This window comes from Manacus candei, unplaced genomic scaffold (genome assembly GCF_025592945.1).
Source record: "Manacus candei isolate 608988 ecotype Guabito, Panama unplaced genomic scaffold, ASM2559294v1 h1tg000078l, whole genome shotgun sequence".
NCBI classification, from domain to species: Eukaryota; Metazoa; Chordata; class Aves; order Passeriformes; family Pipridae; genus Manacus; species Manacus candei.
Genome location: NW_026138126.1, coordinates 911,147 through 928,504, shown reverse-complemented (window position 1 = coordinate 928,504; position 17,358 = coordinate 911,147). Strand labels below are relative to the sequence as shown.

The 17,358-nt window shown below is 44.1% G+C and overlaps 1 protein-coding gene across 4 annotated transcripts in view; it reads right to left on the bottom strand.

Moving 5' to 3' along the window:
• ARHGEF18 (Rho/Rac guanine nucleotide exchange factor 18) overlaps positions 1-17,358 on the bottom strand; it is a 49,421-nt gene that overhangs the window by 19,304 nt on the left and 12,759 nt on the right. Inside the window, exons 1-6 of one of the 4 annotated variants that reach the window (XM_051810816.1) lie at positions 12,307-12,401; positions 6,404-6,471; positions 4,832-4,895; positions 1,653-1,797; positions 743-855; positions 449-586 (exon numbers count right to left, since the gene is read on the bottom strand). In XM_051810816.1, the coding sequence (XP_051666776.1) occupies positions 449-586; positions 743-855; positions 1,653-1,720 (319 nt within the window). In that variant the 5' untranslated portion in view covers positions 1,721-1,797; positions 4,832-4,895; positions 6,404-6,471; positions 12,307-12,401. Of the gene's footprint in view, positions 1-448; positions 587-742; positions 856-1,652; positions 1,798-4,831; positions 4,896-6,403; positions 6,472-12,306; positions 12,402-17,358 lie in introns of those variants that run through there. The other 3 variants (XM_051810817.1, XM_051810818.1, XM_051810815.1) reach the window with 3 other exon arrangements.

The window sequence follows — 17,358 nt, the reverse complement described above, 5'->3', positions numbered from 1 at the left end:
TACAAAAATAAAATCAAAAAGTCATTTATATGCCGTGCAGTGACTGCTGAGATGTAAGAGCAGGCTCTGAAACCCACCATCATCTTCTTCACCACAGTCTTTGCAACACTCATGTGAAGCTCTTAAATTTGCCTTGTTAATGTCCCAACCCAGCAGTGACTGTCCCCGCTTATTTAACGACATCTCCCAGTGGCTGTTGAGCTGCTCCCTAATTGTACAGCAGGGCTTTGCTGCCTATAGAGGCACACTGAAACCTGTGGGTTGCTTAAAAGCATTCACAGAAGAAATTCTGCACACTAAGACAGGTAACAGACCTGAAAATCTTCACGTGGTTTTAGTTTTCAGGCACAAGTCAAAATTGGAGCCCATAAGAACGATTTCTGCTTTGTTTCAAAACAGTGGTACTATGAAATAAGAAAAAGTTTTAAGAATAACAAATAACTCTTACCATAAATGACATCTTGCCTTTTTTTAACATTTTTGTGTCTATTTGCATAAGCTTGTTCCACTGCAACGCTCCAAGACTCTGCCTCAAACTCATGAGCATCTGTTTCTATTTCACTCCGGAGGGACACAGAATACGCATCTAGACCAAAAGCACATTTAATTTCAATTATTATTGTTTCTCATCATATCCTTCATTACCATCATTAACAACAACAAGAATAAAAACATCTCAGTGCTGCTTTAGGACTGTGTAAGAAGTTGCATAACAATCCTGAAAAGCACAGAAATTCCATACCTTCCAGAAAAATGGAGTCTGCTGTTGAAGGTGCAAGCGAGACAATGTCATCTGAAGTCTGCTTAAATTTTATAAAGCCTGAATCCCCTTCATCCATGTCTCCTGCAATCAGTCTAAATGGCCAAAGAAATTAGACCAAAAGACCAATACAGAACATTTACATTTTTTAAGTTACTTGACACAAAAAAACCCCAAAACAAAAACAATCCAACTACTTTAACAAGCATCTTTCCTAAACTATAGTGCAATTATCTTACAGTGAACAAATAAAAGGCATCATTGCACTCTTTAGACAGTTAAATCAATTTAGAAACTCCACCACTGAAATATTACAGTTTAATTAGAGCAGCATCAGCAGAGTTTGTAACTTCTGATTCGATAGTTTAAAAGGACATCACCTGGTGACAAGGCACAGTTCAGAGTACAAGGGGCACTATCACTGTGAAAGGAGCATTACTGGGACATAGCAAAAGTAAACAGCTACTAAAAACAGTTGATAGCTTTGAGTTAGTCTACTATTTTCATCAGGGTATTCTGCAGTTTAAAACACTGCTGTCTCCTATACCAGTCCCCAGTAGAACAACCTAGAATAGCTGAACTCAGAGGAGATTCCTGAATTTCACAACAATTCCCGACAAATGCATCCACGAAATAGATCATTTAGACAGATACTCAAATACTGCCTTACTTGTAGGATATCTTTTGTCACACAGGACAGAGGAACTAGAGACAAGGTGATTTAAACAAAAAAAAAAAGCATATTGTTCACGGAAATAACTTTCAGCATTAAAAGTTCAATAAAACCCTTCTGAGCCTGAAAACCAATGTTCTGTAACTGCTTTTCTTTTCACACTGGGGAAGGGGGGCAGCAGCTGAAGCCAGAGAGTTAGAAAAGAAGCAGTTTACTCACCCAAATTTACTAACAGCTCTAGCAGCGTTCAGTGAAGCCTGAGAGTTCCCTCTCTGGGCAATAGTCATGCCGAGGTTCCGGGACAGTGCTGGGGTGCCATCCGCTCCCAGGAGGAGACTTCGGGGCTGCTCTTTCAGGGAAGTGGCTAAAGAGGCAAAAATGGAATTGGTGCTCAGAAAGTGAGGCGGGCACTGCAGCTCGCCTGCCCTCAGCCCTCGCTCCGAGTGCGGCCGCAGCACCGACAGGATCTTGGATGTCAAGAGCTCATTGTCCAAAAAAACATTCTCATTCCATTTTCTTGAAAAGGAACCACAAAAAGACAGTTCGGGATGAGCTGGAATCGCATTGCTCCTGCCGCTGCTTTTTGAATTTGTATTCCCCATGCTCACCACTGGCTGCCCTCAGACTTGGCACAGTAAAGTGGCCCCAGAGATGCTCTGTTTTTATACTACCTGTGATCCTTCTAGAAATGTAAAGCTGCCACTTAACTTACTGTATTGGCTAAATCAGCAGGTCTGAAGTGCAGGAAATTGGTCCCTACTGTGCCCATTTAGTGTGGAAATTGCAAAGTATCTTCTCCTTTAGTAAAACACCAGAACCTACACACAATTATTCACACCCCACCGTATAAGGGCATAGAACATTTCATGGCAAACAAGAAAAATCAGAGATCACAGAAAAACCACAAGTTCTTTGCAATGCTTATTGCTCGCAGCAATTTATATCTGCATGCACACACACTGCACATAACAGATACCAGAGCTAAATTTAATTTTAATAATGCAGCTTTTTAATGCTTTTTAAATTTAGGCAGTCTGTGAACTGGAAAGATATTTGAAACTTTAATCACTATTACACAATACGTGGAAGCCTGTAATAGACTTATAAAAAATGGATACAATTATTTAGTACTAATGTATGTAATGAATGATAAGGACCAGGAGACAAAATACATCCTTTTAAAAAAGGAACTTCAGTGAAGTCAAAGACAAAGATTCAGGCAGATGATCTTTAGAACTGGTCCCTGACAAGGTCTGCAGCTGGCCTTTTTTCAAAGTGCTTTTAAGGACATGGGAGTGGGAGAGATCTCTTGGATCCTTGAACCCAGGGCTCTGCCACTGCAGGCACAGGCCAAGCTTCTGTCACAGTTCAGTGTCAGGGAGGCGCTCCAGGACCAGGAGGCTGCTGCTGCAGGACTTCAAGGGGGTCTCCAGTTCCCAGACAAGGTTTATGCGTCACCAATTTACATCTTTTCTAGTAAACACTGGCGTCCACCCATCCCCAAAAGTTCCCCCTTCTTAGTCTGCACTCCTCAGTGTACCTTCACTGATAATTATCTCTTCCTCCACATCTGCCTTGCTCAGTGAAGCACAGTTAAACCAAGGTATTTGTGGTTCTTCTCATGAAACAGGTTTTCCCACATTTTTTCATATCCCGTGCTCTATGTCTGCTTGTCTCTCATTTTATCTTCATCAACACACGAATTGTTTTAGGGTTGCAGGGGAGGTTTCATCAATGACATTTAACAGAAATTATATCACCACATCTTTTCCACCTGGAAATACCCTTCTCAAAAGCTTAGCTTTGAAAGTTCCTGGCTAAACACACAGCACATTCTCAGTCTACAGTAAACTGGGTAAACTGAGTCCTTTCCATCAGCTCCAAGTGATGAGCTCCAAGCGATGAGCTCCAAGTGATGAGCTCCAAGCCCCAAGAGGAGACTAATTAGATATTAGCATGATTTGTCAAGGCAGATTTCTTAAACAAAGGCTTAATAACCAACACCCTCCCATTTCCATTTGGGGAAGTACTGAAATCATGGCCATCGAGTTCTCTTTCTGTGCTCCACAAGCCAGGAACATCAAGTTCGGTTTCACAATAATAGGCCAAACCTAAAAATCTCCAGAGGCAAAACGTGGGGAGAGGGATAGGAGACACACAGTTTATATCTTTCTTAAAATTAATTTCTCTTTTACATTGATCCAACATCTTTGGGGTTTTTTTGCTAGGCACTGCAGTGTGCAGGGTTATGCTGTGGGTAAGAACATACAATGCCCGGGCTATTAGCTGTTCCTTTAATTTCCAGCCTCTGCTTTTGACTACGGAAAATGAGCACTGGCTGCCTGGTAGAGTCTGCACCGAGAAAAAGCCATTTTCTGAGTTCAATTAGCACTGTCTGCTCACTGCTGAGAGCCCTCATCGATCACTGTTACCCTCACACAGACCAGGCTGTGGTATCACAGAGCTGCTCACAACCAGCCCCACAGCCAACTTCTCCCATTTCATTAGTCCTTTTTCCTATTTTAGCCTCTGCACTTTCTCCTAAATGCACGAACCCATTCTTGGTAATGCAAACAGCCACTTATCTCCTTATAACAATTGTTCCCCGTGTTACTTCTTGGTAAGAACTGTGTCATGAAGAAGCACCTTCTAATGTAAATGCACCTGAAAAAACCTGAAATACCCAGAGCATTGCCCAGAAACCCATGTCAGCTGTGTTCTGACAGCTGTCAATCAAATAACTCTGCTCTAGTTCCACTCAAACACCTTAGAGGAAAAAAGTCTGTTCTCTTAATGCAGACCTTGTAACGTCTACAAATTAAAATGCCATTTAATACACCTGCGACCATGATGGTCTTTTCCAGGAGCAAAAAGATATTTCAGAGCCTATGTTGCAAGAGAGCTGTTCTTTCTTCTTGGGTTTTTTTTTCCTCTCAGATCCTTTTTTCCTACTTTGTTTCAACAAAGACTTATGTTCAGACCATTAGTGCTAGCTTGTCTTAGAGATTTCTAGCAGCCACTAGCTGCAGGCAAGTTTTAAATAGACAATTATGAAAATCTGATGTAAAACAAAGTTCACAGTTCTAGTCTTTTCAGAGGCCAGAGAATAGACAATCAATGAAAAACGAGCTTATCGATCCCTTTTCACCATGATATTTTGAGGTTACACAGCAAGAAGGTATAAAGAAAAATAAAAAGATAAAGAGATAAAAACACACAGGAGATTGCCAGGAGCCTCTAAGCCATTCCCAATAGAAAAAAAAATGAAGCCATCTTATTAAAAGAGACCTTCTCTATACTTCAATAACACACTGTGTATAGCCTTTAAAACATATTAAAGAAAAAAATACAATCGAACAGATAAGCCTTGAGCACAGAAATCACTCTTTAGTACAAACCTGGGGAAATGCACTGGGGCGAACTTTGTGAAGATCCAGAAGGTCTGTGCCGCAAATCTTTCTGCTATAGGAAAAAAGACAATATTCTTACACATACAGACTAAACTTTCAGTTCAAAATGAATCAGATTTTTCCTATCCTATAGCACTGACTGTAAGTGAAGCTGTACAGTGAAAATACAAAAGATTTAACACAGCAACAGCTTCGAGTTTTTTCATGTGTCAGAAGAGTGGCATATAGACATTAACACTTTGAGTAAAAATCCCATGAAGAATAAATCAGGCTGAAATACAACTAAAAACGAAGCTATAGCTGAATTAAAGCTATGATAATCAATGTATTGAATGAAAGCAGACCTTTTATGTTGACAGTCTTCATCTACTTTTTGTTGTTGTTTAATTTACAGCAATACTGACTAAACTAACCCAGCCAGTTTCCATAAAAATTTCAAACTGCATCTTTGGTAATTCTTGCAACCTTCTTGCATATTAAAAACCATTGAGATACAATTAAATAAGTAACACAGTCTGTAACAAATGGCTTTTGGAGAGCTCCTCTTTGGGGTTCTCATTTCTGACTTCCTTCCTCACCCCCATTTTGTGCCACTCCTCCCTCGCTGCTCTCTTCAAGGGTGGTTTGTCAGGGCTCATTCAGACGTGAAACTTTGGGTGATGGTGAAGAGTCAAAATGAAAGCACCAGAGCAAGTGAATCTTTTGGTTTAAAAGGAAAATGCACAATGCCCTGAGATGTTTAAAATTATATATCAAAAACCCCACAAGAACATTTCTGCCCCCAAACGAGTTACATTCTATATCACCAATTGCTCAAAGCACTTCCTCTTACCTCTAATTGCTCAGGTCTGAGCTGCTCTGCTCTCTCTTTTCCCCCTCACAGTACTCCCTAATCTGCTATCAGTCTCTGAAATCATCAACACTTGCAGGTTAAAACAAACTAAAACTCCCTCAAGTATTATTAGTTATAAGGGGAAGGAAATGCTTTTCAAAACCAATATCAGAATAAAAGACCCTGGCTGGCAGACAGACATCTATCTGAAACCAACCTGTGACCTTACATGCAATCACAGGCACCACGGTGACACAGATTAAAAATGAACAGCTTTGCAAGGCAAAGTTCATCACAGTTCACAAATGAAATCACTTATTCTGCATTGCCCAGCTTAGAAACAACATGCAACTGTTATGCCCAAATTGCCCTCCACTCCTCAGCTCTGAGACGGCACAACCTATTAAAACACATTGGCACAAAACTCAAAGGTACCACATAATTTAATTATGTTCCCCAAAAAAGTGATGGGTTTGAGCATTCTTATAAGGGTTAGTCACAGTTCTGAGGCACAAGGTAAGTAATTTTCAGTACAGCAATAAAATGTTTCACTTTATTTTCCCTACGTACATTATCATTAATTACTATAATGACAAATTAATAACTACTCGATGTCTTGAAGATGTAGGGCAAGATTCTGTGTTGATGTAAACTAAACCACTCACATAAATTAAACCTACTATGTCAAGCCTTGTCATTATAAAAAAAGAACAAATGTTAAAGCCCACCTTGGGTCTGATGCTGCTGCATTCAGCCAGCAAACTCCTGCAGTTCTTATGGACATTCACTGCACAATCTGAAACACACACACCAAAAAAAGTCTTAATTATGCTCGTCATTCCCACTGAGGGAAAGGAAAAGTGACATGTAATGGATCTCAATTTTGAAAGAGATGCAGAGTAAGCTCAGATGTTTTGGTAAGCATCCTTGTTGTGTTTGTTGTGGTCTTGATTTTACACCAAACACTCGAGTTTTTTCAGTAAGACTAAGGATCACTGATAGTGCAAGTCGCACATGGAGGTGTACAGAGCCACTCTGGAATGCAGGAGCAGTCTTCTGCTGGACCCGCACTCAGAGCACAGCCTTCCTCATCTTTGCAAAGGCTATTTTCCCCTGTTTCTCCAGTCAAAATTGACACCATTCAAGAGGGCAGCAATTTCTTTGGCTCCATAGGAATAGCTGCCTTTCTGCATGGAGTATTGCTGGGAGCTGAGCTCCAGTAAATTAAAGATCAAAACGCAACCCCAGAATCACGAGAGCACTGCCAGCACCACAGCATTACCCCTCTTCCATTTTCACAAAGGAACCACTCCCAGATTCAGGAACCAAAGCAGCCCTCTCACTCAAAAGCCATAAACCCATTAATAGTACAGTAAAATCCGATCCCTTTTTTTCCTTGTGATAACTACTGCTTGACAAAACAGAATGGCAATTGGTCATGTCAAATATTTTCCACAGTCTTTCAGCCCATCTAATAATCAAGATCCCTCATAAAAATCAAAGCAGGACACAGCAACTCAGTAAAGGACATTAGGATTTGTGTCTTCCCATATATTTCAGGCATGCCTATTAAAAGAGAAACTGAACAAAACTGGGAAGATGAACACCATATCTGCCAGAGAAAAGCCTGTTTATGTTTAAAGTACAGAGGAAAAACTACTAAAGGTCTCTTCAGAACCATCCCCCCTGCCTGGCGCCAGGACTGGGGATCTGCTTTAAGGCTTCTGGCTGGCCTAGAGAAATGCTCACTTGTGTTTTCCATAATTTCACAAAGAGTCTGAAAACAGGCCCAAAACACTTACATGGAAATAAATTAATAAAGACATAAAAACAGGACTGAGAGAAAGACTGAGTGCACAGACCTGCAAGATGCTTACACATTATGCAACTTCCTCGAGTGTGGGAAACAAAGTGCACAGTTCTGCTCACCATAAAATTCCACAAAAAAAATCACCTCCTACAACTTTTCTCTTATTTGAGATATTCCTACCACTACCACACCCCACACCACAAGCCAAAAGGCACTTCATCTAATTTCAAATGTGCCTCTGCAAACGCATGAGAAAAATGTATCAAAATTATTCACTTGCTAAAACCATGTAGAGAATAACAAATATATTCGTTATTTCAGCATTGATAAGGCCTCCCCCTCTCACCAGGAAATGAAGAGCTTGTTAAAAGACATGCCTCAACAACAAACAAGCAATTAACAATGGAAACCACTTTTCTCCTGAGACAAAGGAACAAGCTGGACAACAAAAATCACCACACAAAAGGAAATAGAGAAAATTCTCCATGACATCAGAGTCCTGCTCACAGACAGGTTCCTTTCAGGGCAGAACATGAGGACTGCTGGAGGCAGTGTTCCTACAGCCACTGCCTTCCCATACAGTCCTGGAATCCACTGCATTTATCTAGAATTCTGTAATATAGTCATCTTTATGCATTTTATCAAACTTCAACTAGACATTCCTATTCCCTGACATTTACCTATATTCAGTGATTACATTCAGTAATTCTTTTCCTATCAAAGATTAGTGGGACCAATTCCAGTTCAAAAGCTTGAGAACCTTGTTAAGGTAACTGTAAAAGGGATCTCACTTAAAAATGGGTTTCAATTTTAAAATCACTACTTGCTCAGTTAAAGATAACAACTTAGAGCGCTCTTAGTAGGTATTTTTCACTTAATCAGCTGACATATCTAATAGTGCTGGGCATGACTTTCCTGTGCTGCAGAAAGATTCTTTACACAACAGGAGAGAACATACTGGAAAACAGGAAAGTGCTACAGAAAAGCCTCAGAAAACTGCAGCTGAATCCAAGGACTTGATTATCCACGAGGTTATTTGAAATGCATTTACTCCATGACTTCCAAGGCGCATTATTTTTGCCCACAATTTTGAAACCTGACAAAAGAATCAGACTGTTTTACAAGCACACTTCATTTTATAAGACATGTTCCACCTTCCCCTATTCAACACACTGCTGCAATCACTGCTGAAGGAAGGACACCTCAATTCAAGATTAGAACACACTTTTGAATACTAGTGAATGTGGTTTCCTTTTTCTGCATGTAAGATCTCTATATTCTTTATTCCTATTACTCTGCATTCTTATTCAGCCTCTTCGAACAGGGTATCAGAGAACTGCACGGGTCAAGAAACAGTGAAAGGAAGAATGAGGGACAGGGGACAGTGAAGGAGTGACAGGAACCCGCACACACGGAGGCTGATGTTTAAGAATGTGAAGGCTTGTTACAGGTGTATAGAAATATCAGACCTCTAACAGGTGTATAGAAATAACAAAACTCTACCCTCTCCTGCCATCCAAAGAAAAGCAGCATCAGTAAACTCAAAACTGACAAAGAAAAATATTTTTGCATGTACCATCAGTAACTGGTAGCATTTGGTCTTATTCAGATCAAGAATTTGCGAAGGTACAAAAATTAAATGGATAGTTCTTTTGGCAAGCTCTTCCCAAACTGGAGAGGCACAAAAGGTATTCCTGAGAAAGGCAGAGAGAAAGACTCAGAGCACTGCAGCTGGGCTCTTCCCTATCTTTTCCCTCCATTACTCCCTGGAATTGCAGGAAGATTTATTTGGCAACAAAAAGCAGATTCTCTGAAGGATGACGAAAGAGCCACAGCTCCGGCCAGTGCTGAGAACACCAGGTAAAGTGCCAACACACAGAGAGGATCCAAGGATTTGGGTCACCTCGATTAGATGGGAACAGCACCACTCCTAGAGCTAAAGGTGCAAGAGCCACCGACACCTCACAGAGGGTGGGAGCCGAGCAAACCCACTGTGGTTATGTCTGGGCTTTAATCAACAGCTTTGGAATTAAGGCTGAGAATTTTGGGAGCATCACATTAGCCCAGATCTGCTTACTGCAGGGATTGTCACTCCCTCGGAAGCATTTTGCAGGGGTCAGTGCCAGCGATGACCTAATGACAGAGAAACTGAAACAGGGGCCTCAACCAGCAGTGAAATATTTAAGAGTAAAAGGCTCATAAACACCATAAAAGATCCTGTTCACGATTGAGAGTAATGAATTTAATAGCTGGAATAACCAAAAACCTTCCCTTATTAATGAGATGTTTTCCCAAAGGCTCACAGTAACTAATTTACAGCTTAGGAGTATTTTATTGGACAACACATGATAACACCCAAAAGCATCACCCCGCTCACAGTATGTAAGAGGGCACCAAAACACGGTGGAAAGGAGCAGGCAAATGCATTTTCTTCCCGAGCTGGAATACCTTCCAGGGGATCAGATACTGACAATGTCCTATAAATATCTCCCAGAACTGGATTCCAGGACAAATCTATGACTCACCAGACATTATGAGCACTATGACCCTGACCTTTGGTCTGGAGCGGTACTGCCCAATAAAATAACTCTTAAAAGGCCATTTGCAAACAACTAACACACAAACCCACTGTGATTAATCTAAAATTGAACTGCTGATTTTTTTTTCTCAAGGAATTTTTTTTGTGTGTTTTGTAAATTACAGATTAAAAAAAAACCACTTTAAAGCAGTATAAGTTCAGGCAGGGACACCTTGTAACATTTCAATGATAAAAGCAGTTCAAGCACTATTTTACTGCTATTCACCACATATTAAATCCAAGCATCAGAAGAGAGCCAAGGACAAAGAGCTGCCTTGTGAAATTAATAATTTTCCTGTTTTCAAGTGTCCAATGCTTCAGGGATCAAAGAGAACCTCTTTCCTCTTTCTTCACCCTTACACCACATAAGGAACTCCTCCCTCTTGAACTGACAAAAGAAACAACCTGCACATCAATGATTAATCCAGAATACAAAATCTGACTCTATACCCAGAGATACACAAGACAGCAGCTGAGAAACATTTTGAACCGCTACTGCATTCCAGAATAAGCAGAGGCACTTTGTGATAGATCTCCTCAGGAAAGAGGAGGAGTCTCAGTGGACCATAGGAAGTTTCTGTGCTGGGTAAATTCAGGTCAGGTTTCTTTAGGAACTCGGAGCAGATTTAACTTTGTCCTAGTGGTTCTGGTGGTCAATGTTTACTTGTCTTCTCATCTGCTTAATTACGCAGAGGCAGAAACCAAAAGCTGGAAGGGTGCAGGGAGATGAGATACTTCACATTCTGAAATAGAGACACTCCACGCCAGAGAGCAACAGCACTAAATTATCAAGTTTCAGCCTCTCTCTTAGAGCATTCCTCTTTGTCTCCAAAACAACCTATAATTACTTTCTCACTGTATCTGGTTTTATTGTCAAAATATCAGCAAAACAAATCAGGGAGAGGGGTTGTGTTATTCCTAACACTGCAAGTTCTGGTGGCCAAGGGGTTTTCTTTACAAAAACACATAAACAACTGATGTTTCTGTTTTTCAAACGACACCAAGTAAAATTTCCATATTATCCTAAAGAAAGACAAGTCCCAATTCGATTCTCTCATGCTGAAGCCTTCCCCCATTGTAAGAAACGCTACAGAACTGAAGCAGCAACTATGACAATCATAAAAGGTATTTAAAATATTTCATAGGTAAACAGGAGGTGGAACTACAACACACAATGTCCGATGGCTCCTGTTTGAGAACCATGTTTCTTTTTTTTTTTTTTACCATGTCAAAGAGAAACTACCAAACTACCACTTGTAATTTCATAAATTTAAACAAAAAGTGCCAATTAAAAAAGGCACCCACAGAACTCTCTAAAGAGGGGAGTGAGAAGGAACTGAGAAGCAGCCATTTCTCCTCTTGGTTTTACATAGATGACACACAAAATCTTCAAACAATATTCAGAAATTATGCTTATTTATTAGAACAGCAACACCAGATATAGTACAAGAAACAGTCAGAAAGTTATTTGTTCAAATCACTCCCTGTTTCCCACTACCTCCTCCAAAATCCCTCACCGCCCTGACCTCCTGCCAGGGGTTCCTTTCCAACACACCTGAGCTAAGCTGATACCATCTCCCGCTTCTCTCCCTAAGGTGCCAGGGTTGGGGAATATTTAAAATGGGTCAGTCATCGCAACTCCGGATAAAGAGAAGATTTCACTGTTTTTTTTCCAAACACATTTAAGGTCTTTCACGCACATCCCGGACTTCTGAAGGTACACCAGTACCTGCAATGTGTGTAAGCACCCAGAGGACGAGGACGAGGTGCAGGATTTAATGATCAGGATTTAAGGATGCTCAGACTAAAATTGTGGCAGAAAGGGACACAACTTCACACCAGGCTACAGCCACTCGCCTCCCTAACAACACACAGCAACAGTTCACTCCTTCTTTAGCCCCTAAAAGAGCTTTCTAATGTAAACACTGGATCTTCCAAGCTGCGTCCCGCCCCACAGCTGAAGCCATGAGCTGCAAAGGTCGGGACGGCTGTAAAACCTAAGGGATTGTCACAAAGGGACGATCAACCCGCCGCCACGGCCAAACTCCGGATCCCCCTCGCGTCGCCCCCACCCCCAGCCCCCGGGGGGCCGCGCTGCCCGCACAGCGACCGGGAGCGGCGGTCCCCGCAGCCCCGGGGAGGGGTCCCGATGGCCGGCGACTTGCTGAGGCTGGGGGGCCGTGGGACCGCGGGGAGTCGGGGGCTGAGGCCGGCGGGCGCACTGACACAGCCCAGACTCTTACCGGACTCCCCGGGGAGCCGCCGGTTCCCTCTCGGTCCCGGGAGCCACCGCCACAGCAACAGGAAACGCCCCCGTGTCCCGGAAGGAGAAGCGGGATGTGAGGGTGCGCCTGCGCGGGCGGCACGGCCGGGGTGGGTCTCGGCCCCTCGGGGAGCGCGGGCGGACAGTCACAACCTGTGTCCTGCCCTGGAGGAGAGCACACAGACCCTTTCCAGACCGTGTTTTCCCTCAGGGAGGGCACATGGCCACCGCCGACCAGTGCCTGTCCCTCAAGGAGGACACAGCCACCACAGCCCGCGCCTGCCCCCCAGGGTGGGCAGAGCAACCCATAGCTCTCGCTTTCTTTCAGGGAGGGCACACAGTCCTCTTAGCCCATGCTTTCCTTCACGGAGGGCACATGGCTACTGCCGACCAGCAGGGAGTGCACGGCCACACATACTCTGCATGTTCCCCTAAGGAAGGGCACGACACCCCAGCCCGTGTTTTCTTCTCGTGGAGGGCTCACAGGCACCTTTAGCCCACACCTTCCCTGAGGGAGGGCACACGGTCCCCCCCTGACCCACGCTTTCTCCTCAAGGAAAGCACAAGCACCCCAATCCCACATCTCTTCCTCAGGGAGGGCTTACGGCCCCCTTAGCCTGTGGCTTCCCTCATGGAGGGCACATGGACAAGCCTAAGCCCATGCTCTGTCCTCTGAGAGGGCTCACAGCCACCCATAACCTGCTCCTTCCCCTCAGGGAGGGCACATGGACACCCATAGCCTGCTCCTTCCCCTCATGGGAGGGTACGACCAGCCCACACTTTTCCCCTCAGGGAGGGCACACGACCACCCATACCCTGCACTTTCCTTCAGAGAGGGCACACAGTGTGTGTCCCTCAGCCCGCATCTGCCCCTCAGGGAGGGCACAACTACCCATAGCCCGTGCCTTTCCTGAGAGAGGGTACACAGGCCCCCCCCAGCCACACGTCCCCCTGAGCAAGGTCACAAGCCTCCTTAGCCCACACATTCCTCTCTGGGACAGCACATGGCCACCCTTAGCCCATGCTTTCCCTTCAGGGAGGGCAAACAGCTCCTCTCGGCCCATGCGTTCCCCTCAGGGAGGGCATGACCACCCTCAGCCCACGCTTTTTCCTCAGGGAGGGCACACGGTTCCCCCCAACATTCATAAAAACTAAAGAGGCCCATAACAGCTGGGATGTGGCATCCCCAGTGACAGCTTTAACATGGTACTTCATGTGTACACAGCACACAGCCTGGCACTTGAAATACATAATTCGATATTAAAAGCCTGGTGGGATTTACCATCCCAAAGTACTGAAGTGTTTATGGACACCCTTACCAAGGCAAGGCTGGGGTGCCCGGTGGGTTGGCAGATGCTGGCTTCCCTATCTGCCCTCAAGAGCAAGTGCCTGCCCAGGCCTTTGCCAGTGATCCTTGCACAGACAAATGGCGAGAGCAAAGGGGAATTATCTTCATTACCAGCAGATCCATGCACTGACTTGTAGAACCAAACTGTTTGCTGGAAAAACCATCTTTTCCCTGACACCAGTGTGGTTTGATGTATTAGCACCAGGCTCCTGGAGTACTCAGTGCAGGGAAAAAAACTGGGAAGAGCTCACTATCCAACCTTACCTCCCGATTTCACTCTGAGGATTTACAGTGCTGATCAAAAGTCTGTTGTATTTTCAGTCACACATATCCAAGTTGCCTGTTGAGCCTGAAAACACAGCATACACGATTGCAAAACAAACTTCCCTCTCAAAATCCACCCTGCGGCTTTCCCATGCTGCTCTGAAAGAACCTGCCACAGGTTGGGCTTGAAATGTGCTGAAATCCTGCCATGGGACCAGTATGGTCTCTGGTTTCCACACTGCCACCTGTTTAATTGATTTTATTTTTCTCTTCATCTCATAGTTGCAAACTTTTCCAAAATGTTCCCTTTTGTGCTGCTTCCCTACAGGACTGAGTACAATGAGGTCCCAGTTGTTTATTGGGGCCTGTCAGCACTACAGGGACATAATCATTAAGTAAAGCAGTTTGGGGTTAAACAGCTGGCTGTCACTTGGTGACTGATTCATCCCTGGGCACTTCAAACTTTGTGCTTCACTGTAATGTAAAAGTAAAGCATTGCAGATTGCCCAACTGCAGCTGTCACAGAGAGGACGTGCTGTGCTTGTGCAGCTGCCTCAGGGCATCACTACAAAATCAGTACAAAATCTGGCACAGCAGCCAGCTCAAAAACTCCATAGCTTTGAGCTAAGGTTTGGATTGCAAAGAGGAGAAGAGCACCAACTCTCTAAGCCTGTGTAATTCTGTAATAACAAAAGGTTTCTTGCTGAATGTGTTAGAGGTAGATTACTGTCCTGCAGCCTTATGTATTTGTCAGCCCGAGTGGACAAGATCCTGAGGTTTTATTAGGGAATGGAATGGGCAGCACTTGGAGATGCTCCAAATGAAGGCAGTACTGCCCAGATACAAGAAGAAAGTGAAAAGGAGAAGCACTGAGAATAGGATGTACTTTGGTTTCCTTTTCTAGAACCTCTTGAGTTGAGTGAACCAGCTCTGTGTCAGCACAGTCACAGCTCAGTCAGTGTTTCCTCTGCAACCAGCACTGCAGCCGCTTTCGCATTTGCTTCAGATCCTTCTCCATTGGCTCATAACCACCTTAACCCACGGCTTGATGCCGCCACTCTGGTTTAGCCTCTGTTTGTTTGGAATTCTGTTAGTAATCATTTATTCCAAGTGGGACTTCCGGTCCATTTATCACTGTCATCATGTTACAGCAGCCAAACCTCCTTTTTTCCACCCAAATAGAAGGTTTTTGGCACCTGTGTCTCTCTCCGGAAACACAAAGTTCCAGGTTGTCTGCTGCTTTTCAGATATCTCAGGACTCTGTGTGGGCTATGAGCAGAAATTTCAGGATAGAAAAATCAAGTAATTCCTGTTTATTATAAGCCAAAACTATCTTCTCATATTAGTTTATTGGTGCCGCACTGGGAATCCAGAAAACAAAACCGTGCAAGCACAAGTGCCAAGTGAGAGGTGAATTTCACACAAATTTCAAGTCCAAACCAAAAGCTATTCTGGCCTCTCCTTGGCCATGGATGGAGGATGTTTGCCTGACAAACTTCACAGACCCATGTCCTCTCACTTACCCATTGTGAGAAAGGAAATGGGTCTCCAAACCTCTTTCACAACACGCTTTAGATAAGTCCTAGTGACCAGTTGTTACGGCAATCTGTTAGAGATCAGCCAGTGCACTGAAGCAGCCAGCAAGGGTCAGCCTAGGACAGTCCAGCATAGCCTGTATGGTTCAGGAAGATTTATTAAATCTAGCACCTTCACTTAAAGAAGAGGAGTTTGTCTGAAGCCCGACAAACTTTGGTTGCAGCTGCAGGTTTCCTTTTGAGGAGGATGTTTGATCTGTTTGATCTGCCCAGGCTCTGTCTCTCCTATAATGTAATAAAGATGTGACTGTCAGCTAAAGAGGATGTGGAAGACCCACCTCTACCCCAATGCTCAAGTCACTAGGAGGGAAGCAATCCTTCTCTTCATCTGTATTCCACAGCATATCCCTGGCTTGCCTCCATGGCACAGCCTGCTTGGAGAGCTCTCTTCCTGTCAGGGCTTTCCTGGGACTCATCTAACTCTTGTTGCATAAACTCTGGAAGCATGTTTATAAGGGAAGATTAATTTAGGCACAGAACCTTCTCCACCCTTGACAGCAGAGGCTCAGAAGGAGCTTTCTCATTTCTAGGTGAACAGTAAACCCAGAGGCTCTCAGCTCATAGTTTACGTAATGGCAGAGTTTGGGTGGCCACTGTTGTCGAGATCCCAGTGACTGCAACCATTCCTTTGTTTTCCATCCCTGCCAGGCTCCTCATAGCACATCTGTGAGCTGCAGAGACTCTCCTGTGTCCATACTCTTGACACACAGCACAACCTCCTTCAGTCCATCCCTGGGATACTCTGTATCATGTGATGTAAGGATAGATGGGAGGAATCAGATGAGACAGGGAAACAAGATACCAGGTACCAGGCTACCTGGGCTGCCTACCTTCTTCACATCTCACATGCATGTTTCTAGCAGAACAATGTTTCTTTGTTCTGAATTAAAAGCCAAATTCCTCCTGCTATTACTGTCTCTAATAAGAAGTGCTCTCACTTCTCTAATTCTTCACAGCCTTGGAAGCCACCAGACTTTTTGTGTCTATGAGACAGTGGAACATCTCAGGCTTCCTAATCATTCCCCCATCCTTCCTCTCCCTGGCTTCATCTCATCCTTTTCTTTAACCATCATCTTTTCTTGTATTTTCCATGAGCCCGTTTTGCCTCGTACCACATGTTGGTGCTGCAGTTAACAGGCAACATCAACGGCAGCACCTGACCAGCGATGGACCAAGGGCTGGCTGGGGCCCAAGGCGTAGAGATGGTGAAATGTGAGTTCATGACAAGAAAACAAGAGCAGCAGCCAAATCTCCTCAGATCCTGGCAGCAACTACAGCTCAGACCGAGCCCTGACAGAGCAGCTCACACTTCTGAAAAGTAGGCCTGCTGCTCCAGCTTCCTGGTGGCCCCGGAGCTCTATCAGGGACTACTCAGGAGACTACACACTGCTCTGAGCTGCAATAATGGGAGTTGGTGATAGCAGCTACCAGCCCAGCATCATCCAAATATAGGCACTGTCAGCCAAACAGCTGTCACACAACAAGCCCTAGTTCACATCTCACCGCAGACAGGCCATTAATTTAATGAACATCTCCAAACCCTGCCCAATTCAGCCTCAGTTCAAGCAAAGGGAACACAATAAAACAAGCTATGCTGCCCTGCTGCCCATGTTATCCTGGGCAGCACATCCCTGAGCAGCTGAGAGCCAAAGGAGATGCCACGGAGTCCCAAACACAAACCAGTGCGTCGGCCACCTTGGAGTTTTTCTTCTGAATGTTAACAAGACAGAACACAGGTTCCTCATGGAAGGGCTGAGAAACAAGGTAAAAGTTACTATAACTTATGTCCAATCCCCGCACATTTATGATGGATAAAAATATGCTG